Genomic DNA, 25,659 nt, shown 5'->3' on the forward strand with positions numbered 1-25,659 from the left:
GACCCGATCAACAGGACCTTTGACGAATGTCGCGTGTCATTGAAACAATCGAACATTCTTAATACCGATCATCCATACCATTCATACCTTATTCATCCGCTCTCGAAATTATCCGACATTCTTTCGATCGGAGATTCAATTCTATTCGACCAGACCGTGTGGGGGGACACCGGGCAGATCGAATCTGACCCCAATTGAATTTTGAGACCGGCACTCTGCTGGATTAGCCGTTGCTTCTACAGTCATGCCCTGGAGGCCGCTGCCTCGCATTGCCTTTGCGGTGGCCATATACCCTTTCAATCCTTCATCTCCCGCGGACCTACCTCTCGAACTCGGTGACGAATTGTACATCATTGAACAAGGAGGCTCAGATGGAGAATGGTGTCGAGGATACCTAGTTGCGCCGCCGTCATTATTGGCGGGGTTGACTAGCACCAAGGGTCAGACCTTGGAAGCACGTGTTTTCTCGGGTATCTTTCCACGGAACTGCGTAGAGATTCGGGAAGTACTGGGCGATGGCGAGGGATACAAGCATTTAATGAATGGGAATGGGGACCGAAAGAGCTTCGATCGATTGACACTCTCCGGACTGGACTTTGAAGGCCAGTCACGGAATAGCCTGGCGTACTCGTTGGGTGAGTATCAAGCCGGCGAGGTGTCCGACGTGGTCCTGGCGAGGAAGGGAAAGCCATCGCAAATAACGATTCACAAGTCAGATGATTCGGATTTGGCGAGTCCGCGCTCCGTGCAGACCTATCGAGGTGGTTCAATTCCTCACACGCCAGTGTCTTTCGCGCCCCGAGATCCCGATGCGCCAAAACCTGCTGCGCCTGTTCCCATGCTCAAGATTGGTGATGAGACTCCGACTTCATTGACAGAACCTCTGGTGGATGAGATTGCTTCTTGTCTACGCGAATGGCACTCTACGAATTTGCACGAGCTCCTACTAGCGCGAAACTACGAAGTTTTGGAAGAGATGTCGACAATTGTACAGGAGTTGGATTTTGCCAGGAGACAATTATTGCACAATGTTTTGACCAGCAAGGAGAAGGAGGCACTACGGGATGAAACAGTTTGGAAGCTAGTTCGAGCAAACAAAATGCTCAGTGGAGATATTATTGTTCGAGATCCCGATCAAAGAGGCCGACTTTTAACCGGAGAGGACTCTGCAATTCAACTCGCCAAGTTACAATCGGAAATGAGTATGCTGGATAGTCGACCCACCAGCTCCTCAGATACCACAGCTTTGCATCATTTACTTCTCGAAATCAGTGCTGTATCTGGCAACATCCCGGGTCCCGTCTCTTTGGCCATCCAACTCTTCTCCCGGTCTGATGCCGGGGTCTTCAATCCATTATCGGAGACATTCAGTTTGGATATCCCGTCTCCGGAAAAGTTCGTCAGCTTGACCCAAAGCAACAAGCTGAAGACTTTGTTCACGGATTTGGCTGCAACGGACATTGGAGATGGCACTACCAGTGGCCGTCAACTTTACCTTGCCACTTCTGTGCGGGCTGCAGAAATGCGCTCAACGGTCGAGAGCACCCCAGCTCCACGAGCCTCCATGTCCCGAGATGGCCCTGGGTCTCCCAAGTCAGGTGTTGCAGCCGGAGGCGTTCAGCCATCTGTGAAGGGCAGCCTAAGAACTCGGCGCAGCATGATGTGGACTCCCAAGACCCGAACCGGTACCAGCATGGATGGGCCACCAAAGCCCCCTAGCCAGGGAATTCCGCGGTCTTCGAGTAGCGCATCCTCTGCCAAAGAGGCTACCACCGCCCAGCCTCAGCCCATCAAGGAGACCTCCGCCATCCGCACTATCGGTGTTGGAATCCTGGAGGTTTCCCCAATTCTCAAACAAGATCGCGATGCCGAGCAGGTTATCAACATCTGGTCGCCTTCTCGTGAGGGTGATGAAGGCGAAAGCAATGCTGATGGATTCGACAAACTCCTACATGTTCTCTTGCCTAGTCACACTGGTCGCTATGTGCGCTCAGATTACGCTGCCCGCTTGCATGTACACCTTCATCCTTTTGTGAGCACTGACCCCGAAAGCCTTGTGCGTGAGAACCCCACGATGATGCACGATGTTGTTCAGACCAGGCGCGTTGGCTTCTCTAAAGCTCCCACAAAGCCAAGATCCGATATCTATGTCTCCCTCTTCCAGGCCGTTTTCCCAACCGATGCTCTCCTCTCTCATCCAACCGCGGGTCAAATTCCTCTGCAAACAACTACTGGGTTGCAAAACTTGCAACTTACTCTAGAAGTGCGTGATGCCTCTGGGGCCCGTATAGATCGCTGCGTTTACCCGTCATCAGCCAACACGTCGCATACCGCTTGGCGAACGACAATTACGGCCAGAGGCTCTCCTTGGAACCAAACAATCCGTCTCAAGATTCCTACGGAACGGATCCCTGGATCGCACATCATTATGAGTGTGGCAGACGCACCTGAGTTCCCATTCGCCCTGGCTTGGATGCCACTTTGGGACCAGCAAGCGTTTATTCGAGATGGCAATCACTCGTTATTGCTGCACGCCTACGATAAGCAGACCTCCAGTATGGAGAACGGAAAGGGTGCTTACTTGGGTCTTCCTTGGAGTGCACTTGGCAAGAATGAATCCGCCAAGGATGAAGCACTGACAGGTCCACTGGCAACTCTGCGCCTGGAGACACATCTGTGCAGCACCGAGTACTCCCAGGACCAAGTGATTCTGAGTTTATTGAACTGGAAGGAGCGACCAGTTGATGAGGTGCTTGATACTCTCAAACGGGTGCTCTTCGTTCCTGAGATGGAAATCGTCAAGCAACTACGTGGCGTTTTTGATGCACTTTTCGGTATCTTGGTGGAGAATGCCGGCAATGATGAATACGAAGATTTGATTTTCAAGAACCTTGTCACAGTGCTGGGCATTGTCCACGACCGTCGATTCAGTCTGGCGCCTTTGGTTGATCAATACGCAGACGAGAAATTCGACTTCCCCTTTGCTACACCATGCCTCATTCGAAGCTACCTGCGTTTGTTGAATGCCCCTACAGACCCACAGCAGTCTCGTAACTTGCGTGCTGCGTTCAAGGTTGGCCGCCATCTGCTTAAGTTCATTATTAATGCTCGTGAGCAGCAGAAGGCCAAGGAAGAGGGCATTGGAATCACTTCCGTACAGTCAACATTTAACAGAGACCTGCACACAATCTTCAAGTCGATGGAGAATCTGATGAAGAATTCGAACCCCGCTTTAGTCGGTAGTAAGACACTGATTGTCCAGCACTTCCATTCATGGCTGCCTGAACTATCCAAGGTCTTTGGCCGTGACGAAATGATTATGATCGCGTTGAGTTTCATGGATTCATGCAAGGATGTGACCGGTATGCTTGTGCTGTACAAGCTGGTGCTCATCCAAAGTTATACCCAGTTCGACATATTTGCTTCCGGTGAAGAGAGACAGACACTTATTTCCAGCTGTGTGGGCTGGTTGAAGCCATACTGGGGCTCGACTGCAGGTGTTTCGGACCAATATCGTGATCAGGTCCGCTTGAGTAGCGCGATTGTTGCACAGCTTCTCACCCAGCCTGACTCACAACTATACGATTTCATGCCGAGTGTTGTTGCTTCTTACTGTGCTATTTCAACAGAGGGAGTTGAGGAGACGGAGTATCTGTCACTTCTATTCAGCAAGTCATTTCCCTTCCAAGTCAAAACATCTCAGACACCTCAGCCATTTGATGAGTCCTTGGTCGAGCTTTCTGCCATCATGGCTGCTTTGGCTAAGATAGTCTCGCCCAAGACCCCTCGTCTCAAAGAATTGGAGCTTGCAACCTTTGTTGCTCAGGCATTTGAGGCCCATAACTCCATCATGGACTGTGAGGCATACCCGGAGAGCTGGTTCAGTATCCATGTTTACAATCATCGTGCCGCTATAAAGAGTTTGGAGCATCTGGCTGTGATCCTGGTCGACCGTTTCCTTCCTGCCCCTGATGATGCGGATACCTTCGATACCAAGCTCTGGGAATCATTCTTCACTACCCTGCTGAAGGTTATCTCCAGTGACGCGCTTGCTCTTGAGACCTTCCCAGAGCAAAAGCGGCGGGCTGTTTGGAAGATCGCAGGTGATGTTCGAGAGCAAGGTGCCGATCTCCTGCACTCTATTTGGGAGTCTATCGGTTGGGAGACCACTGACGATGAGCGTGAGCGGTATAACCTGAAGCGCATGGGTGGATATCAGGTTCAATATGTACCCAACCTGGTGCCTCCTATTATCGGGCTATGCTTGAGTGTTCATGAAGGTCTGCGCCATGTTGCCGTGCATATCCTTAGGACGATGATCCTGAGTGAGTGGGATCTGAACCAGGATATTTCGATTATCGAAACCGAAATCATCTCTAGCCTGGATTCACTCTTCAAGTCTAAGCACATGAGTGAGAGTGTCAGTCAGAAAATCTTTGTCAACGAGTTGCTCGACCTTTTCGACACTGATGGCACTGAGGATGAGTTGTTGAACGCAGTCAAGGGTCTAATTTCTACTGTAGATGAGCTTCTTGATCTCCTTGTTGCTTCTCAGAGCAGTGCATCGATTCAGAGTCTGCATGCTCTGAAGCTCATGGAGTACATGAAAGATATGGGACGTGAGGACATTTTCATCCGTTATGTTCATGAATTGGCCGACGGCCAGGCTTCCGCTGGCAATTTCACAGAAGCTGGTTTGGCACTTCAGTTCCATGCCGATCTTTATGAGTGGGATGCCATTAAGCCTCTTCCTGAGATTATGAACCCGGCCTTCCCCGTTCAAACAGCGTTTGAGCGAAAGGAGTCACTGTACTTTTCGATCATTCAGCACTTTGAAAATGCAATGGCCTGGTCGCCTGCTCTAGCTTGCTACAAGGAGCTCGCTGCACACTACGAAGCCACGACTATGGACTTTGCGAAGCTCTCTCAGACCCAGAACTCCATGGCTCGCATTAATGATTATGTTGCTAAGGGTACTAGCCAGTTCCCGCGTTACTTCCGTGTTGTCTACAAGGGTCTCGGATTTCCTGCCAGCTTACGTGACAAGGAGTTTGTCTTCGAAGGATCGCCGACTGAACGCATGGCTTCGTTTGTAGACCGAATGCAACGGGAGCATCCTTCTGCGCAGATCATGTCCTCTGGCGAAATCTCCGATTACGAAGGCCAGTTCCTCCAGATTACCGGTGTGACTGCTTACCGTGAGGTTTCCCATCCTGTCTATCAGCGGTCGAAGATTCCTCTTTCCGTGCGAGACCATTTGTTAATCTCCAACCCCATTCGATTCACAGCTACATCGCGTAGACACACCAGCGGTTCAGATGTGCGCGAACAATATGTGGAGAAATTCATCTTCACTACTGCAGATGCCTTCCCCAACATTCTTCGTCGCAGTGAAATCGTGTCAGTTCAAGAGGTTGCTTTATCTCCCTTGCAGACTGCCATTGAACGCACGTGCCGCAAGACCCAGGAGTTGCACATTCTTGAGCGACGTGCAGTAAGTGGCGAGGACAATACCTTGTCGAATCTCACTGAAGCGCTGGATCAACTTTTGGAAACTACTCGCTCTTCGTCTTCGAATTGTGTTGCGCTATACCGCAGCTTTCTGACGGGTCCACAAGGCGCTAAGGATAAGCTTGACGAGACAGATGAAGATGGCCTCGACGAGGATGGCTTTAATGAAGATGAGGCTTTGCCAGAGACCATAGATCCCATGGAGAATGCGCTTGCTGTTGCCTTGATTGACCATGCCCTGGGAATCAAGCATGCACTTTCCCTCTATCAGCGCCCAGCTCAGCAAGCAACACAGGCAGAGCTGCTGCGTCGCTTCGAGCATGTCTTTGAACCCGAATTAGCGTCTCTCTCTTCATCAGCTTCCGATTACCGAACATCCCCTACTCCTATTCACACCGCTCGCCAGTCACCCAACTCAGAAAGCCGAAACCAAAATGCTCAAAGGTCTGTCAGTCCTGAGCAAGAACTTATGCGGCGACAATCCCGCTCGAATGGACATACTCGTAAGCGATCCGATCGCCACTCAGTCAGTCATCGTATCAGCATTATGAACCCATTCAAGCGGCACGGCCCCTCGAATTCCATCTTCACTATCCAACAATCAGACGTCAAGGCTCAGAATGTCCCTGTCGAGCAGGAAGAAAATGATGACGATGCCGCAACAGTACACAGCCGCGCAACAAGTCACTCGCGCGGTGGCAAGAGTGAGAAGCGCCGAAGCTGGTTTGGGGGTGATAAGAAGCATGGCTCAAATCCTTCACTTGCAGGTGTAGCGGATGAAATTCCCTTGAAGAAGAGACCATCGCGTAGCGCCTCCCGCGATACAGCAGCTCAATCTCATGAGGGTCGCAGCCGCGCTGGCTCCCAGCATCGTGGACCTCCTGCTCCTGGTACCTCTGGCACATCATCCGATCGACCTGCCCCTGCTGCGAGTGGCGGCTGGTCCACACTCCCCTCCACACGCGATTACTCTCGTCCTGCGACGCGCGATAGTACGCAACCCCCGCGGGAGTTATCGATCAATTCTCATTCCAGTGTGAATGCCAATGGTCACGGCAATGGGACTACCACCAGAGTTTCGTCAGAACAGACACACAGCCATGGCCATCCCGGAGTACGAGACTCTGTGTTCCGACGATTCAGTCTTCTGAAGGGTGTCGGTCGCAAGAGTAGTCGCATGGACTTCAAGTCAAATGGCACACTTGCAGAAGAGTGATTTCCTTCCTTTCTATTCCTTTGATGTATTCATTGATCTTTACCTTTACTTCCTTCCTTCTACCTTCCACTTAACCTTCTCTTCTCGATGTGATTTACTACTCCCCGATGTACTTTTCCCTTCCTTTCTACCCTCTATTTCTTTTCACTACTACTATTTGTTCTTTGTCACCGTGGACCGGGCAATCTTTCCGAGTGTTATTTGGTGTTATGAGATAGATACCATGTGTTTTAGTCCTATCATATCTCCGCATAGTCCATACAGTTTTGATCTGCTTTTGTACACTACCGTGTTCATAACAATATACCTTATTGCTTAATATTCGAGTCCATACTAGATTATCTCTGAGTAGATTACTAAAATAAAAATTCTCCACGAACTCGAGCTGCCATGTGCACGCAGCACATGTGCGTGAATTGCGGGTCCGGGGTTTCCGAATCGGGTTAAACTGAAGATGTCAAATTTGCATCAAGGAAAGCGTGTCCATACCAGATCATTGATCCCCTTTTCGTGCAAATATTCGCTCTTCAATCTCATAGATCATCATTTGGATAGAGATTGATGGTCATCATGCCTCCCAAAGAATCTCCCCCCTCAATCTTCTATCAGCCGCATTTATCTCCCTACTCTACAATGCCACTTGTGCAGCTCTATGGCTCCATATCCTGATCAGCACCATCCGTACCCTGATCTCATCTCCTGATATCTCAAGCGTATACAAAACCGTTGAGCCCTGGGTCCGATATACCCAGACATTGGCTATTGTCGAGATTCTACACGCGGCAATCAGTGAGTACCCCTTGCTCCCTTATCTCCGATACTCCTTACCACATACAGGCATTAATCTAATTGGATGATGAAACAGAATTAACTCGCTCACCTGTCTTCACTACCTTCACCCAAGTATACGCTCGCTCAGTTCAGGTTTGGGCAATTAATTATGCCTTCTCGGCAACAACATCTCCTTCCCCGGCTTACCCGGCCATGATACTAGCCTGGTCCTTGGCGGATACAATTCGTTATTTGTATTTTGCTATTATGCAAGCTGGGTATCCCGTTCCGGGGATTTTGAAATGGGCTAGGTTAGTGGAATAATCATTTGAGTCCCCAAGTTGCTGGTTTAGCTTCGATTAGTACTGGGTCAAGGTTTGCCAAGTATGTTGCTAACGGTTCCTAGGTATTCCTTGTTCTTGGTGCTGTACCCTATTGGTATTGGCAGTGAGTGGTGGCTTATGTATCAGGCTACCACAGCCACCACAAACTGGGCTGTGCTGGCATTATATTACTTCTTCTTGGGTCTTTATGTACCGGGTAAGTTCAGTTATACTTACCTCAGGCTGGGGTTGGATTATCCGGCTAATTTGAATAGGATCCGTTATGATGTATTCTTATATGCTTAAGCAGAGACGAAAGGTTCTGGCGAACAGTACTCCTAGTAAGAAGGACTAGCGATACGCAGAACAGATTACAAGAGCATTCATGATGTGGTCGATGTTGGATAAGCAGTGTTGGGTGTGATTCACTATGCATACCCGATAGCGCGAGTTTAAGTTTCAACGTTCGGGTTTTCATGCCCAAGATGCATGTGTGTCATTCAAATCATGTCATCTATGCATTCCAAGGCTCAGTGATTACTAGTATGAGGGAAAAGGGTCTCATAGTATGACGAGAATAAGGAAGGGCCACTGCAGGTGGGCAGGTGATACTCGTATGACCACACATGCATATAGCAACTAGTATGTACTAGTATTTGAGGTACTAGTAGTTCGAGTGTTGAATTCAGGCTGTTAATTCGGGCACCTTTACCTAGATGATCATAGTTCAAGTCTGCAAAGATTCTCAAGATTTTCAAGTTATACCAGTCATGCTAAGCACTTGAGATCATGTTTAGTAAATACCTAGGCACTATCTGATGCCCCACTCAGGCTACTAGTGGCTCATGTGCATGAGGTGGTATCAATCAATGCCAGGGCTCGAATATTAATACCCGCATATAGCAGGCTATTTAATACTACTAGTACGGAGTACATTCATTTCAAATTATCAAGTTAAGATTTAAAAATCATATAATAAATATAACTCCGTACTACAAGACTCCTGGAGGGCTATATACGGAGTACCGTATTTCGTACTCGTATGATGGCCTCAGGCTCGCCAACTTGGAATACTAAATGATATCTATCCGTAATTTATCCGTAATTTATCCAGAAATGCAAGAACTTCCAAGTTCAAGTTCAATAGTAAAATATTGAACTCTCCCCTTTTATGTATGAATTTTAATGACTAAATTCCACTTCTTTTAATATGGGGAATTCGCAGTTGTGGCAGTGCAATTCTCTTGGCTTTAAACGGGACCAATTATAATTAATCTTGGAATAACTCATGTGGGTCAAATGTGAGATCGGCGTCAAAGCTTCCCTTGCCAAGGTCGTGTGCTGTTGCAACTGATCCTCATCGAGGCTGTGCTGTCGCGGCTTAATTCGTTTCAGACCTTGCTTTGCACCGCTTTACACCCACTTTACACCCACGGTTCTCTTTCTTTCATACTGATTACGTCGTCTCAACCACGGATCCTGTGGCTCCAAGACCCCGCTCACTTTCCCATCGTCACTTCCTAAAAAGCTTGGCCCAGGTCGCAATTCACCATGTGTAAGTAGCCACTGATACCCGTGGACCTCCAGGGCTCCAGAGCTTTCATTTCCCCTTCCGCTATCTTCCGCTTCTCCAGTTTTGCTAGCCTGGGGTTCATCTTTCATTTAACTAAACCCGCTGCAGCTGCCGTTCCTTTTCGTAAGCAATTTCGAAGCCATACTTTTGGTCCAAGCAGAAGAATGAGCTCCGGTTTGCTGCAACCCTCCGAACGCGATTCGCTGCTGGGTCAGCGTTCCCTTTCTGGATTATCTGGACATGATCATGTCGACCATGGCAATCACCATCATCACCCCAAGGATAATCGTGCCTGGGTTCGATGGCCCCTGCAAGTCGTCCGCTTGACTTGGTTGACGCTGGTTCGTGACTACGTCAATGTGCTTCTCATCTTTGTTCCCTTAGGTATCGTGGCTGGAGCGCTCGAATGGGATTCTACTGCCATCTTCGTTCTCAATTTCTTTGCTATCATTCCGCTTGCTTCCCTGTTGAGCTTTGCTACCGAGGAGTTGGCAGCTACAATGGGTCAGGCCCTTGGAGGCCTGATGAATGCTACTTTTGGAAATGCAGTAGAGCTGATTGTAAGAGCTGGACCCACTGCATATCTCTGTCTCAATCCCAATGGCTAATCAGATCGCGTTTTATTGTTTTCTAGGTCAGCATCATCGCTCTCAGGGATGAGCAGATTCGCGTGGTTCAAGCCAGTATGCTGGGCAGTATCCTGTCCAATATCCTTCTTGTACTGGGCTGTTGTTTCTTTGTCGGCGGCCTCCGCTATCCGGAACAATCTTTCAACAGCACTGTGGCATCCACCATGTCCTCCTTGATGGCAGTTGCATCCGCCTCCCTCATTATTCCGGCCACCCTCTACGCTGCTATGTCCAAGTCCTCAGAGGACGCCGAAAGTAACGTCCTGATTTTGTCGCACGGCACTGCAATTATTCTGCTCATCATCTATGTGATGTACCTTTACTTCCAACTGAAATCTCACGCCAACCTGTTCGAGGAGAGCAATGGGAGTGATGCTGAGAACGGAGACGTGGAAGAGGAAGCAGAGGAACGGCTCCTGAGCCCCTGGGCTGCGACTGTTGCCCTGATTGTTGTCACTATTCTGGTTGCAATCTGTGCGGACTACTTGGTCGGCAGCATTGACAGCATTGTGCAAAAGACTGGCATGAGCAAGACTTTCATTGGTCTGGTGCTGATCCCGATCGTCGGCAATGCAGCTGAACATGTGACTGCCGTTGTGGTTGCTTACAAGAATAAGATGGACTTGGCTATTGGTGTTGCGATCGGCAGCAGCTTGCAGATTGCCCTTTTCGTCACTCCCTTCTTGGTCATTCTGGGATGGATCATGGATAGTAAGATGTCATTGCACTTCCAGATTTTTGAGACTGTCGCTTTCTTCATCTCTGGTCTGGTCGTCACTCTGTTGATTCAGGACGGCAAGTCGAATTATCTCGAGGGTGTCATGTGCTTGGGAATGTATGTTCTAACCCTTCCCCTATTAACCCCATCCATGTTAAGTCCATATCTAACCCGTTTCCCTAGGTACGTTATTCTTGCTCTTGCATTCTACGTCTATCCCGATGATGTCTCCGATGCCACCGGCATCTTCAGCAGTCTCCTCAACTGAGTTGAAGAGTGATCTTTATCAGGCGATTGACTTTGCTTGTAAATTACTTACGGCAGAGCCTGCTTTGCGTATGTGGACGTTGGCGTCTTTCGCATCATTATTCAGGTAGCGAGCTACTCTAACGTATTTACTCCTGCAAGCTCTCATTTTATGCTCCCACTTTACTAAAAAAAACACTGTTTCATATTTCTCGTTGTTGTAACTATGAGTCAATACCATATCTTCGATTTTGTATCATTTGGTGTCCGCCATCAATCTGGAGTCCAAGTCTCCAAGCCTGATGCCTACTAGTATCATCCTAAACCCACTTTGAGCATATCATGACATCTGTATGTATCGATCTCCAGGGCTGTTGACCGCCAGATCTTTCATTATGTCATTTTAAGTGCTTATCGCACACCTTATCTACTTCGTGGAGAAGGCAAGTAATATCCTCAACCTGGTTGGACACAGCCTTATCCCCAGATACTCTACTACATACCTCGATCTCAAAAGCTCCACATCAACAAGCCGATATCATCGCCTAACAAACCAATCCAGACCAAATCCGACAATAAAGATTCCCCTCGCGCGGGGTTGGGGTCAATTACCTAAAAGGCCGGCGGAAGCAGATAAGTGTCCGTGGGTTCCACAGAAATCACACTGAGATTACACAGTTCGACCTCGGGAGAATTGACACAGAAATTGTGTGGCTCGTACAAGACTCAGTCCAGTACATGACCATGTCGATTACCTCTCTGGCAGCCATACTTGGCCTGGCCCTCGTTCTATACAAATGCATCATTTACCCGGCCTTCTTATCACCGCTGGCAAAAATTCCAAATGCGCACTGGAGTGTTCCTATCTCGCCATTATGGATGCTTTGGAGGCGATTCACGATGAGAAACAATCGGACTATCCAGGCAGAACATGAACGGCTTGGTCCCCTTATTCGACTTGGGCCGTCTGAGCTTTCGATTAATTGTGTTGATGGCGGTATCAAGTCTGTGTATACTGGTGGATTTGAAAAACACGAATGGTATCCTCGTGTTTTCGGCTCCCTAGGGCAAGTCCTCCAATCTCTATAGCCAAGGTTATAGTAGACTAATACTACGACAGAACTGTGAGCATGTTCACAATGGTGGACACAAAGACTCATTCTACGCGCAAGCGCATGCTAAGCAATATTTACTCCAAATCTACCTTGCAAAGCTCTCCTCATTTGCGAGCAGTTTCTCAAGCGATTGTCTTTGATCGTTTGCTCCCTATCATCCAGGAGTCTGTGACTGCAGATAAGCCGCTAGACGTCCATGATCTGAACATGGGTCTTACATTGGACTTCGTATCGGCTTATCTTTTTGGTCTACGCAATGGCACGGATCATCTTCAGAATCATGCATTCCGCAAGCACTGGCTACACTTGTATCTCTGTCGCAAGCCATACGAGTTCTATCACCAGGAAATGCCTTACCTGGCTGGATGGTTGAATTGTATAGGATATCGCATTATCCCGAAATTCTGTGACTCTGCGAATGGAATGCTTGATGCATGGGTCTTGGATCTCTGTGCTAAGGCAGTGGCTTCGTTAGATTCTACTGATCCAGCTATCGAACCTATCGTATACAAGCAATTGAAACAGGGTCTAGACAAGCAATCTGCTAAAGAGAATGACTCGAAACCAGATCTGAAGCAACAGAATATCGATATTGCTTGTGAGATGTATGATCAATTAACAGCAGGGTTCGAGACCAGCGCTGTTGGATTGACGTACTTATTCTGGCAGTTATCTCGACACCCGGAAATTCAAGAACAGCTGCGTCAGGAATTACTTTCTCTTAGCCCGCCTATTTCATTCCCGCAATCAAATGAACTACCCTCACCCAAGTCCATTGATAACTTGCCTCTACTCGATGCTATCGTCACAGAGACATTGAGGCTTCATGCTCCGATCCCAGGAATCCAACCTCGCGTCACGCCCGAACCTTCTTGTTCCCTAGCTGGGTATGATGACATTCCACCGAATATTCGAATCAATGCCCAGGCATACTCTTTGCATCGGAATCCAGATGTCTTCCCCAATCCGGAGTCCTGGGAACCGAAGAGATGGCTGAAACAAGAGAATTCCACGGCAGAACTTGAAGAGCGGCGTCGGTGGTTCTGGGCTTTCGGGAGTGGAGGACGGATGTGTGTGGGAAGTAACCTTGCTTTACAGGGTAAGTTTGTGCTCCGCGTATTTTCATCGGATTTTGTAGGGCTCTGCTAATGAATTAGAAACGAAATTGGCCGTCGCTGCGATCTACTCCAACTTCCGTACTACCATCGTGGATGATACGGATATCGAAGCGATTGATGCGTATACCGTGCATCCGAAGGCCGAGAAACTGATGCTGAAGTTCCATGCCATTCAATAGCCATATAATCTGAACCTTGAACTTGCAAAGAGAGATATTCCATAATGGTACAATGAATTCTTTTAAAGACGATTCACGCAGGTATATACTGTACAGATGAGGATGCGAAAACAAACCAACTCCCATGCAAGAACCTCAGTCCCTCAACTTCGTGATCCAGAGGTTTCCGTGTCTGGTCTGAGGTGTAATGCAAATCCCAAACTCCAAACTTGTTCATATCTAGCCCAGAACACCGTCCTTCTTGCGAGGTCCGACGACCTTGGGGTACATTCTCATCAAGTGGTAGTTGACGGTGTTCTTCTTCTTTTCTTGCGATTTCTGTATAAAATGTAATTAATGACTGTCCATAGCGTGGAATGTATTGGGGATTCGAATCGTACCGGTTGGTCCATGCATTTGCGCAATTGAGTCTCCAAAGCAGCGCAGCCTGCTGCGTTGTATCCTTGCGAAGCCCAGCAGTCTATCAGAATTGTTAGCGCGTCATATTGGGTAATATATGAATCTTAGATAATCTGGCAAGTGGAGTGTCTAGAAATATCAGGAGTACGTACTCAGCATTGAGGACATGACTGTCACACAAGGATTCTGCTCATGTTGGTTCGGACGACGGACACGGAGGTGGTTGATGGAGTTGAGGCGGATGGGGTTCAGACGTGTGCTGACATTTTTGGGAGGCATCTTGACGGACCCAACGGTGACCGGAAGGAAAGAAGCGAGAAAGGGAGGTCGCGAAGAACAGCTGGACAATGGCCGGGTTGATTCGAGATCACAAAATCCCTGGAAGTTTTGGACTCCGCGGAAGTTGATGACATAAGCGGGACTCGGTCACATCAAGAATCTGGAGATGCGACTTGTAAGTTGAACCTGTGCCACTTTGGAGCTTGATTCTCTTTTTCATGGTCTGATTATTGTGCTAGTACTGGCCTTTGGCAAAGTTCAGAATACTCAGGAATGTCTGGGAAACAGATTTGGGGATCTCGAATTAGATCTTCCCTTCATGCATCTAGAGCTACGATAGCTCCCGTCAGACCGATTCCAGCGGAGATTCGATCTAGATACAACTCGTCTTCGAAAGAAACAGCACAAAATGAAGGAAACAGACAGGATAAAAATGAGGATAAGGAGGAAGGGGCTATGGCAAGGCGTTTGTCTCAGATGACAGAGGATGCCCTGCTCGAAGGTGGGAGAGCGGCGCGCCGTAACATCGAGCATGCGGGGTTCTCTGAAGATTTGAAGCGACAATTAGAAGAGCGAGTCAAAGCAGCATCATTTAAAAGTGAGAATGCTGCTGCACACTCGATCCTCGATATGCCTGTACGATTTCCCCATAATTCTGTCATTGTGCATAGCTAATCTTTGATTATCCTACAGGCTAGCGCAGGCCAAGGCACTCGGGAAACAGCGGCAGCTCCTGCATGGACAGGAAGCGAAAGCTTACACGACTCAGCTCTACGAATGCTCGACGATGCTAGTAAACCGATACGCACTCCCTACAAAATACCCAACCCTGTCAACCTCCAGCCTGCCCCGAAACCAAAGCATACGGCTGGTACCAGATTAGCCAGTGCGAAAGAGCGTACTTCGACCTATGCGTTTAGCCAGAGCCCTGGGTTATCGGAGGAGGAGCGAGAATCTATTCGTCAAGAAATGCGTGAGAAGTTATCGCCGGGTGCAATGGCTATGCCGATCTCGATCCAGGGTCTCTCCTCTCTGGCAAATGAACGGATAGAAGATGCGATTGCCCGAGGACAATTTCGGGGAATCCCTCGTGGAAAAGGTATCAATACGGAGACGGATCATAATGCCAATAGTGCATTCATCGATACGACCGAATATTTCATGAACAAGATAATTCAAAAGCAGGAGATTGTTCCCCCCTGGATCGAGAAGCAACAGGAACTGGCTTTGGAATTAAGCCGCTTTCGTTCAAGGATACGTGTCGAGTGGAGAAGACAAGCAGCGCGACTCGTTGCTAGCCAGGGCGGGTCCTTGGAAGAGCAGATGCGACGGGCGAGAGGCTATGCCGCTGCGGAAGTTCGTTTATCGGAAAAAGCCAAGTTGGAAGCAGCACTGCGCAATAGCAGCACTGAAGATGAAAGCGAACCTGTCGTGTCTGAGATCGCAAGCGACGGACGCATTGTTTCGAAGGTAGAGCCTGTTAGTGTGCCAGCTGCGCCCGAACCCCAGGAAGAACTACTCCATCTACCTCCACTGCGAGATCCGCAATATATGGGTATTGAACGCTCATATCATGAGCTCGCTGTGAAGCAGATGAATTCTCTCACACGCTCATATAACCTGCAAGCGCCTCGCTCTGCACAGAAACCGTATATAAATCTTGAGCGCGAATTGAACTCTTGCTTTGCAGATGTGGCGCCTGGATTAGCAGAAGAAATACGACGTCGGGCAACAGAGCGTGCTCGACCGCGGACTTCAGTTGTTGGTCCCTCGGCCAGTGTCTTTGGGTCACTTGGACCTGGTCCATCATCGGTTCGGGTGTATGAAGAGGACAAGACCAAGTCGTACGGGATGAAAGAAATGTGGAGGGATCTTTTTTCTAAGAAAGGCCAGTAGGATTTGTGATGAGCTGCCACTCGAAGTTTACCCAGATGTAAGTTACCTGGAGAATGCTATCAATATCTGAGGCTCTGCTTGATCACCGTCATTATGTATAACACTTGGACATACCAATCGAGACTGAAATGTAACTAGTATAGAAGAGATTTGTCTTAAATTGAACGAATCAGACCTGAAAACTTGAACAAAAGCCTTGGGGATTCCAAATAACTGAATTGCCATTTCCTGTCACTATAAAATATACAAAAGGAATCGGAATGCGTTTGAACTATAACAACTTGAAACTATAGGGGTCATGCCACACAGCAGGACGACCCACTGACATATCACAACTTCAACCCTGCACACTCCAGAAATCGACCAAATCACGAGTGCCAAAGAGTGTATACCAAACCCTGAAACGTATATCCTTCATCAATTCAGGACCCAAGATCTGTCCTACTCTAGAGGCACCAATCACGACTGGTATGCAACATCGGGCACTTGAATAACTCCCACTAGGGCCACTGTTACAGTTTGAGGAGGAAGGACGGGTACGATCTCAATGGCATTGATCCTCTCCCTGGACTCAAAAGCTTTTTTGTATCGATAAAATATGACAGCGCATCCGAGAACGCAAGTTACGTTCATCCAGTATACCATTTCCACAAGAGCTCGATATGCGAAGTTGATCGGGAAGTTTCCGACATAGAGAGCCGCCGCAGGCGAGGCAAAGAACAAGAGAATCGACCCGATAACCATAAGAGGCACTGCTCTCATGAAATACCAGCGCCCAAATAAAAGAGCTGCTTGACGATGAGACCTGATATTAAGAGGAATTTGAGGTATCGGTTTGGGCGTTCTCAGGTTTGAAGGCATGAGATCGTTCAACGACTCGCAGAAATTGTCCCATGAGAGGAAACGATAAAGTGTGAACCACGCAAACATGGCGAGCAAGAGCAAAAATGCCGCCCAAATTTGAGCATACCAGATGTTCCAGCTTCTGTACATGCTGTCCAACCCGGTCTCCGGATAGCCGATCGAACAAGTACAGGTTCCTTGGTCCGACATGGGTGCGTTTGAGAGATCTCGTTTGAGTGGAATGATGAATTGATGCCAGGGGATCTTGGGCCAGTTTCCTTTAGGCCAGCCTGCTTGACCGAGGTCTGAATCTCCAAAGGGTAATCGAGAGATAAGTTCGACGTTATCGACCCAGATTTCGTTTATGGCGTTTCCTTGTTCGTAGAAGTTGGGGGACTTGACACCGGCAATAGCAGAGACGTTATGTCCCATTATATGAAGTTAATGATGTTTGAAAGAGTATTCGATGCTGAGCTGATAGATTTAAAGAAGAGAAACTTGAACATGGTGAGAGTTGATTGTATGGGGAAGAAAATCCCTCTTGAGGAAAGAGCGACCGTGTTCTTGCTTAATAGTACTCCACATCTTCGATCTCAATTAAACAGTATACTCAACTCTTCATCTCTTCAACTCGACTTTTTTTTTGTCGTTGCTGAACTCATATACTCCACCTCTCTATACGTACTCTAAAATGTATAGATGTTCATGCCAAGAGTGGAGACAAGCTGATCACCTTCAATCACTTCATCACCTATTTACTACCACTGATTGGTTCCCGCCGAGTGACAACCATGCATCACGGCGCGTATCGGCGGCCATTAACAGGCTCTGAACGGTCAGTTTGTCTCATGCAGTCTGATCCCCCATTTAGCACCTCGTCACACTAGAGGACCTGGATTTTATACGATGATTCCCCCTCTCTTGGGAACAAAATGTGCTCCCTGTTCTCTCCAGATTCGACATCCCGGCATGTCGATCAGGCAAGCGTGATTGTACATAAATTTCAGCGCTTTTTCTCCCCCCTCGCCTCCTGATCATAGGAACTGGCGATGATTTCTCCGGGCATCTCCTTTTTTCTTCCTGCTCTTTTCATCCTAATCCTGCAGATTAATCCAGTTTCTGGAGTAGCGGTAGCCCATCTCAACCCGAGAAGTGCAGGACCGCGCCCGCCTCTTGATTCATCTTTACTGGCAATTCAAATTGGAAGCATCGCGGCCTCATACGTGGTATTTGTTGCAGTTGTCTTAGCTCTTGTCCTGTTTGTGGGACGCCGACTGCGTCGTACTGTCCAGTCATCGAACTACTCTCTGCAGATGCAGATGCTGAACCCAGCAAAGCATCCCGAATCTCTCGATCCTAGCCCTATCACTCCTATCACCCACAGTCTCCCAAGCCCAAGCCGATCCAGCGTATTCACTTCTTGGGGTAGCATTCCTAAAGGGGTTCGACCTTCACACGCATCTATGAACGGCAGTATGGTTACCGTGGATGAATCAGTGGTTGCATCCGATCGGCAGAAGGCCGAGGATGAGATGGAGCGACTGTATGCGGCAGTCATGCAACACGATGCACAAAAGGCGGCTGGTATCAATGTTGCCTCTGTGAGAAGCTCAGATTCGCACAGTCAGTCCCCAGATAGCCAATACACCAATCCTTTCACCGATCGGGCTGCTTCACAGGTTTCTCTTGGAGGACTAGCTGCTCCTCCTGTTCCGCCTAAGAGCCCACGACATACCAACCGCCTGTCTAAACTGTTTAGCTCCAAAGCAGCCACCCCTTCCAATCCCGATGCTGGAAGACTCAAATCTCCCAGGTTTCCCATTCGAAAATTGGGCATCTCATCTCCTTTGCCTTCGCCGAACGTGAATGCGACTCAGACATATGGTCAAGATCAGCCTCCCATGTCGCCACGCCTCTATACCCCTGGACCACCTCCTAGTGCGCCTCGTGTGGGACCGCCACTCGCGCAGGCTATGTCTCCTCGTCGTGCTCGCCCACCTGCCCCTCTTACCTTGTCCACTACTCCCTCATCTTCCTCGCCCATTCAACCAAAGTCATCATCGTTGCCATTCCGCGAGGCATATCCTCAGCAAAGTGCACCAGCGACAAAGACTACCTTCCTGGAGCGACCTGTCAAAAAGAATGGGCCCATCACAGGCATGCCAACCCCTTACACTCCGTACATGCCCTTCACTCCGGTAACTCCATTTACTCCTGGAAGAACCGTGACTAGACGTCAACGCAAGCGTGAAGAGCGGACTAATGGTCTCCGGGTCTTGGCGGAGGATGACTTGGTCAAAGACGATAATGACATGTGGGGTTGAGTTTCTGGAATTCTCTCATCACTGTCTTCGGTGTAAATGGACAAGGTTTATGATTTAAACGTTTTCGGAGGCGAAATCTTTATATACACTGGCTGTATTTTTCTATTCTACCAACTTGAAAGTCAACTACCATCTAGTACTATCTATTTTATTTGTATTCTCTATTTCTTCCAATGCTGTGTTCCCTTGATAATCGCATCTGCATACTGCGCTCTACTTCCTGCTCTCTCGAGTTCCAATAAAGCTTGGATAGTACATCCGCGTGGAGAGGAAATACTCTCTCGAAGAACAGCAGGGTGAATGCCCGCCTCCAACGCAGCTGACAATCCTCTTATACCATGCAGAACCATTTCCATCGCATCGGGCCGCTTGATCCCCTCCGCTACACATCCATCAAGAATGCCTTCCACGGGAATAGTCAGAGCTGCCAACGCTGCTCCGACAAGCACAGAGCCGGCATCCATCTGACTCTCAGGCAGATACTTAATCCAACCGACTTGATTGAACATCCATTCCACAATCTCCTTCATTTCAGCAGATAGCGGCGTCTGCGGTATCCGAATAATACTCATAGATTGACGAAACTGCGCCCCCATATTCGGAATAACCTGCACGACAACCGGCAAATCATCCCCAGTTTTCCCAGTCTCGGATGTGCTTTGAATAATTTGAACAAGGTTCTCTGGTGGCTGTCCCGCCAAGAGACTAATCACCAACTTCTCCGCCAATGCCTCTCGCACACCCCGCATACTTAGCACATCGTCCGCCATAAATGGTTTGAATCCAAGCACGAGGACATCGGCTTCGTTCATGGATTCGATGATCTTGTCCGAGACAACCTTCACATGTGGTTTATGTTCCTCACGGAGAGATGATTGGAGTCGCTCGGCTGAGCCTGCGCTCTTGGTGCATGCGATGAAGCGGGCAATTGGACGTGATTCTGTGGTTTCAGAGCTGGTAAACGCTGCCTCGAGGATTCCGGTAAGGATTGCTCCTCCCATGTTTCCTATTCATGGCAACTTGTTAGAAGAGGTCAATCGATTCAGTGCTCACTGGGAGGTTTCTTACCACATCCAATGAATGCGACGGTTTTTCCTGGAGTTGCCATCTTGATAAATACTTTCGATGTCAAATATTGTTGAACTAGAGAATTGAGAAATTATGAGATTCAGAATGAGATGCGCGATGGTGGGGATTCCCAAGCTATAGGCTTGTTGTATCGGGGCGGGCATCCGACTCTTCGGTAAGTATAGCCGGCTACCTAGCTTCTGCAGATCCCTTGCGCCTATATCCGCATATCACTAGCCAAGAGGCATGAAACAAGTTCATATAGATGAGCAGTAAGTTGCATTCGGAATTTCATACTAGGAGTCCTCGAAACCATTCCAAGCTGAGAGACGGGCTTGTTAAATGAATGGTCGTAGATGGGTGATCTACCAGTGAGTTGTCGGAGGAGAGAGGATATAGGCCGGTATTTAGTACATGGCAAGAATTAAAATGATTTGGCCATCATGAGTTGACACTAATAACTATACGAGAGATCAAATCTCCAATATTCGAAGGTAAAGGACCATGGCCTTATCTCATCCCTCTCCCTACTCTTGAAGTACTACTGAGTACTTCAAGTTGGAGGCATAGTACCCATAGTGGCAGCCCATAAAAAATCAAGCCCTTCACAATCTGACTCTGTAATATGAACGCCGGTATTTCCATAAATATGACCATTATTTCCTCCGGCCAAGTGAGTAAAGGAATTGCGCGATCGCTTTGAGGCCGGTGTTTCTGGATGGGAGATGTCCTGTGATTGAGATCCCAAGCGCTTACTGCTATTATAAAGCCGAACCCTTGTATCCCAGAGTCTCTGCATATGAAGAAGAAAACCCTGCGCGCGTTTTGCACTTTCCCACGAGGAACCGAATTCCTCCAATGCTCGAAAACAGATATTGAGATTGCTCAATGTAGCTTGATCATCTTGGACACTGTTATGGATAGCCTTTGCGAAGATGAGCATCAGAGCCGCTGAGCAGGTAATCGTAACGGCTTGGACGTTTATTCGTTGGAAGGTGTAGTATTTCTCGTATATTCGGAGAAGCTGTGCGATGGATGTGGCGGATTCGATACACATCAGTCTTGCATGGGCGTGGCCCGGGCCTTGTTGGGGTTGTGGTTGGATTGAACTTTTTGACATCCAAGGACGATGGGCATGGATTATGGCTTGGTGGTAGTGCATACTATATAATTTGTTAGATCATACTTTACAAAGGATGGGAGATATTTTCATACTGAAGAAGTAGTACATGAGGTAGAGGAGGAATCTTGTAGTCGTCGATGGTAAATTTGAGGGGGACTGGTAGGTTCTCTTTCCAATAAAGAAGCTTGTCTGTTACCTCTACATTCAGTCTTTGGAGCTCTTCTTTGGAAGTCCGAGACGATCCATATCTGGAAACCTAGTGTTAGCGACGATCAGGGCACGACGACGTCATCAGGGATATCTTACAGAACATGACTGAGAGGTGTCATTATCTCGGAAAGTATGACTCTATGTAGGCTCAATAAAGAAGCAAACAGGGGGATCGATAGACCTGCAGGGAATGAAGTAGCATAAGGTAAGCCGTAAGGACACCACCGCTGAGCTTCGATCCGCTTAGCGTTAAGACCGGGCTTTTGAACAGTAACATCTTCCAGATTGGTTCGGAATGGGCGGCCAAGAAGATATCCCCAATGACTATAATGGGTAGAATGTTTCAGCGATTGTCAATGAAGATGAACTTGGTGCCAACATACTGGTCCAAAGTATAGGCTCCCCAGAATACCATGCTCCGCAGGTCTGCTTCTGCTTGACTGATTGATCCATTCGCGACGTAAGGTGTCATATCCAGATGCAACCCTAGATCGAATGCAAGACGCATTGCCATGCCTGTCCCAGGTCAGTATAAGTATAGTAAGAATTTTCGACCAGGGCGAAATACCGCTATAGAGCCAGCCCCTGGCATCCCGGCGGCAACCAATATCATGCCCACTAAGAACAACCATTGCCTGCACGGTTGCCACGGTAGGAGAATCAAGCTCGATCTCAAGGATTGTCTTCGCTCGATCGGCGAAAAAGTCTGAAAGGGATTTAGGGTATGTGATGAAAGTGGGATGGTATCGAGCCTCAAAAGCAGCGCCAAGACAACACCTAGATGCGAGAGTTAATATCGCCCGGAATATATTCGAATATCTAAACTCACATTGCACTTGTCAGGGCCTCTGAATAGTAAGGCGTGTCTTCTATGTGCTCTTGCCATTGCTGCTTCGCCACCTCATACATGTTTCGATCCACAACATCAACGGATGGCCCGTGCCATGTGAAAAAGAGATTCGTCAGATGTTCCTCCATATCTCGGGGTACTTCCTGATCAATTCCCATACGAATGAGATAATCTCTTCCATCCTTTCTCACAGTTCGGTGAATGGTCATATTATCAGGCGTGGGCATCCGTAGCAGGTTGAAGTGGGACGTGGGTCCATAGTACCTAAACTGCCCGTCTGAGCCAATTTGGAGACTTCCCATACGATCGGATAACTTATGGACAAGATCTTCCAAGCCATCATTATGCTGGAGCTCCGGCTTAGAAAGATCGATGGGCTTTTCATTCATGTTTGTTCGAGCAGTGATTTCCGGTGAGACATGTTGGACATGGCCAGGACTATCGTTGACTTCAACGGGCAGATTCGTGGGGATCACTCCCTGATTCTCAGGTATGCTTGTATAATCAATGAAATCATGTGAAAGAACTGTCTCTTCAATGGTATCTTGTGTGAGTAGTTCACCAGAGGGTACGGGAGCTGAAGAGAGACTATCAGAAGGAGAATCTTCACCCTCCACGAGCAGAAAAGGTTCAGTCAGCATATTCGTAACAGAATCCAGGTTTTTGATTTCTGTATATTCCAGATCGAGGGCTTCACTTGGAAAAATGTTTCTCATGGGGTCTTGTTGGCTTTGACTAGATGGTCTTCTGTCTCTTGTGGCAATATCCTCCAAGGCCCTCTGGATCTCGTGAAGCTGTAGATTTTGCAGAGTATCTTTTAAAGCCGCTTCATCGGCACCAAACATGGGCGGAGGTGCGAGGTCATTATCACTTATAAATTGGTAAAGGTTATCGATTCGATTGACAAGTAAATCGACGACCAATTTGAGAGATATTCTACCGATGAATCAGTAAAGTGCTTAGGTGAAGAATTTCGATAGATGCATATACTTTCTCTTGTCAGTGCCAATCTGATAATTGCACGGCCTCATTTTATGAAGACAATTGGAGCAAGAGGGACGAACTCCATCACACTGTTCTAGTCAGTCTCATTTCTTTTCCTGCTTGGTATGGAAACCGGTTTCCGACCTTCACCTTGCCCTCTCGACAGGTGTCGCAGGCAGTAGTAACATATTTCCTCTTGTTTGGGCCTTTCGGTGGCCCCACCATAGCGATGAATTATTTATAATATGCAGAAGGTAATATCAATGAAAGAGAGAGAGGAGCAGACTATGCTGTCGGATGCCCAGGTGATCGTCATAGGATTTGAAGCGTGGTGGATGACCCCACGGGGATAACCGCTTAAGCGAGCAACCGTTCAACAGGTTAAGAAGTCAGCGTATAGCGGCAAATTCCACTGATGATTATCCCACGAAAATATGAACTTTATGTTTCAGGAATGGAATACAAGGTTATCCGAGAATAACGAAACAAGAGAATTTCGCTGGCAGAGAGCCGTATAGTGAGATTCCATAGTACTATGCTGTGACTTTTCGAGTTTCAACTTTGCATAGCTAGAGGGGGTGTAGTCGGTATGCTAAATATCAACATTGAACTGACAACATTGGATTAGAGCTGGGAACTTGAAAGAAAACTACTATGTCATTTATATCATGAAACGTGATATTTTCAAGTTTCGAAGGTTCTAAGGCCCCTTTTTAATGATCAATGTCACAACGATTTTTTGAAGTTGGTAATCATTTATATACTAATTACTAGTTATCCATCACTCCGTCCATTCTGCCCTTATAATATTCACCTTCTCTCCCTCGCATTTCGTAACAACTGAGCACAATGTACTTCCGCCTTGAAAGCAAAGATTTTCAGGTAAGAATGAGTTTCCAACCCTAAAGCAGAAACAATACCAACCTCACACCGCATTAGACACTCTATCATGGCAATAAGTTCGTAACTGCAATTGAAATCGAGCAGCTTTGTCCCGACCGTGGAGTCTATCAAATCAATATTGAAGCAGTTGATAATCTTCCGTAAACACTTATTGTCAAACAACAAAAGGAAGGATGGGAGGAAGAATTTCGACAGGAAGTACAAGCCTACCAAAAGTTGGAGATCCTCCAAGGCAAAGTGAATCCATACTTCTTTGGTGAAGGGATCTTCAATAGGCTTCCGGCGATCATACTTTCAAAGGTCGAAAGGGGTGACCTTATATGCCATTGCTCGCAACAGGGAGCTCTTTATCGAAGAGGAAACATTGAAAGTGCATCTTGAAACAGCATTCAACAAGCTATCCATATGTGGAGCCGTCTATTGGGACCAAAAATTGGACAACTTCTTGTTTTGCAATGATGAGAATTGCGACGGCGGCAAAGTCATGGTTATTGACCTCGAACAAGCCAAATTTGAAGATGAAGAATTTGGAAGGCAGAAGCTGGAAATTTATAGTGGGAACTTGGAAGAAGAAGAACTTGAAGGTGGAGGGTGGAAATATGAAAACCTTTCAGGTAAATAGGTTAAGTGAAGTCAAACTTGATATGTCACTGCTAGGATCTAGGGAGGGCTGATTAAGAATGAGGCTCGATCCATATATTGAGCCGCTCCAAAGGTTTAGCCATATTTAACCTTTTCAGCATAAAAGAAATATTTCTTTTTTTTTACTTTAATTAAACCAGTGTACTTAGAGATTTATTCATTAAGTTGTTTTTACCTCTAGGATATTTAGTCTATTAATCTTTCCTCTCCTATTCATATCTATAAGAGTCTAATGTGGTTTATTATCGCGTGACGCGTCAAATGTTTGCCCAGGTTTTCTCCCAGTGGCCAAGGTGAACATTTTTCGAATACTTTATTTCAATAAATACGGTAGTTGATTAAAAACCCAAACGAATACTACCTATGGTACCGAGGTAATATCGAAGAATATCATCTTACTACCCGTGGACACCTGGTCAGTATTCCACACGGTATTTGACTCCAAATACCGTATCTAAACATGCAGGTGAGTATATATCTCTTAATCGTGCTATCTCTTAAGTTCGATATTCCTAGGTTTGGTTGTTGCTTACATGTATCGAACTATATAACAGCTTGGCAGTCTGCGGTCCTGGAGGTTAGGGCCAGACCGTACCATTAAGAGCCTGAGGTCTACTCCGTAGTGAAATAACGGACCAAGGGTGGTTTAAAAGGTCGGATAGGCAGTGATAACAAGGACCGAACATGAGACCGAACACTGAAACATGAGAATTCAGATAAAGTGTGTATGAAAACAAAG

At 47.4% G+C, this 25,659-nt stretch overlaps 9 protein-coding genes across 9 annotated transcripts; 5 read left to right on the forward strand and 4 right to left on the reverse strand.

The window, feature by feature from the left end:
* Positions 1-244: 244 nt before the first annotated feature.
* Positions 245-6,727, forward strand: N7483_011064 (guanine nucleotide exchange factor DCK1; the record flags this gene model as incomplete). Its single annotated transcript, XM_057094491.1, has 1 exon — positions 245-6,727. The coding sequence occupies one exon, from the start codon at positions 245-247 to the stop codon at positions 6,725-6,727; it is 6,483 nt and encodes a 2,160-aa protein (XP_056940462.1).
* Positions 6,728-9,558: 2,831 nt separating this feature from the next.
* N7483_011065 (uncharacterized protein) lies at positions 9,559-11,009 on the forward strand (the record flags this gene model as incomplete). Its single annotated transcript, XM_057094492.1, has 3 exons — positions 9,559-9,954; positions 10,029-10,858; positions 10,925-11,009. The coding sequence occupies 3 exons, from the start codon at positions 9,559-9,561 to the stop codon at positions 11,007-11,009; spliced, it is 1,311 nt and encodes a 436-aa protein (XP_056940463.1).
* A 722-nt stretch (positions 11,010-11,731) lies between these two features.
* On the forward strand, positions 11,732-13,399 carry N7483_011066 (cytochrome P450; the record flags this gene model as incomplete). Its single annotated transcript, XM_057094493.1, has 3 exons — positions 11,732-12,054; positions 12,108-13,201; positions 13,260-13,399. 3 exons carry the CDS (start codon positions 11,732-11,734, stop codon positions 13,397-13,399), a joined length of 1,557 nt encoding a protein of 518 aa, XP_056940464.1.
* Positions 13,400-13,618: 219 nt separating this feature from the next.
* N7483_011067 (mitochondrial 37S ribosomal protein mS37) lies at positions 13,619-14,077 on the reverse strand (the record flags this gene model as incomplete). The annotated part of the gene is made up of 3 exons (XM_057094494.1): positions 13,619-13,717; positions 13,780-13,859; positions 13,951-14,077. The coding sequence occupies 3 exons, from the start codon at positions 14,075-14,077 to the stop codon at positions 13,619-13,621; spliced, it is 306 nt and encodes a 101-aa protein (XP_056940465.1).
* Positions 14,078-14,350: 273 nt separating this feature from the next.
* On the forward strand, positions 14,351-15,973 carry N7483_011068 (DnaJ family domain-containing protein; the record flags this gene model as incomplete). Its single annotated transcript, XM_057094495.1, has 2 exons — positions 14,351-14,713; positions 14,771-15,973. The coding sequence occupies 2 exons, from the start codon at positions 14,351-14,353 to the stop codon at positions 15,971-15,973; spliced, it is 1,566 nt and encodes a 521-aa protein (XP_056940466.1).
* A 459-nt stretch (positions 15,974-16,432) lies between these two features.
* On the reverse strand, positions 16,433-17,248 carry N7483_011069 (uncharacterized protein; the record flags this gene model as incomplete). The annotated part of the gene is made up of 1 exon (XM_057094496.1): positions 16,433-17,248. The coding sequence occupies one exon, from the start codon at positions 17,246-17,248 to the stop codon at positions 16,433-16,435; it is 816 nt and encodes a 271-aa protein (XP_056940467.1).
* Positions 17,249-17,865: 617 nt separating this feature from the next.
* On the forward strand, positions 17,866-19,140 carry N7483_011070 (uncharacterized protein; the record flags this gene model as incomplete). Its single annotated transcript, XM_057094497.1, has 1 exon — positions 17,866-19,140. One exon carries the CDS (start codon positions 17,866-17,868, stop codon positions 19,138-19,140), a length of 1,275 nt encoding a protein of 424 aa, XP_056940468.1.
* Positions 19,141-19,301: 161 nt separating this feature from the next.
* On the reverse strand, positions 19,302-20,248 carry N7483_011071 (pyrroline-5-carboxylate reductase; the record flags this gene model as incomplete). Its single annotated transcript, XM_057094498.1, has 2 exons — positions 19,302-20,146; positions 20,209-20,248. The coding sequence occupies 2 exons, from the start codon at positions 20,246-20,248 to the stop codon at positions 19,302-19,304; spliced, it is 885 nt and encodes a 294-aa protein (XP_056940469.1).
* A 513-nt stretch (positions 20,249-20,761) lies between these two features.
* N7483_011072 (transcription factor domain-containing protein) lies at positions 20,762-23,600 on the reverse strand (the record flags this gene model as incomplete). The annotated part of the gene is made up of 8 exons (XM_057094499.1): positions 20,762-21,371; positions 21,424-21,579; positions 21,638-21,865; positions 21,925-22,057; positions 22,110-22,318; positions 22,371-23,327; positions 23,382-23,464; positions 23,520-23,600. 8 exons carry the CDS (start codon positions 23,598-23,600, stop codon positions 20,762-20,764), a joined length of 2,457 nt encoding a protein of 818 aa, XP_056940470.1.
* Between the last annotated feature and the right edge of the window lie 2,059 nt (positions 23,601-25,659).

Source organism: Penicillium malachiteum (genome assembly GCF_028827825.1).
Source record: "Penicillium malachiteum strain IBT 17515 chromosome Unknown utg000005l:1.0-9002435.0:326005.0-9005861.0, whole genome shotgun sequence".
Taxonomy (NCBI): Eukaryota; Fungi; Ascomycota; class Eurotiomycetes; order Eurotiales; family Aspergillaceae; genus Penicillium; species Penicillium malachiteum.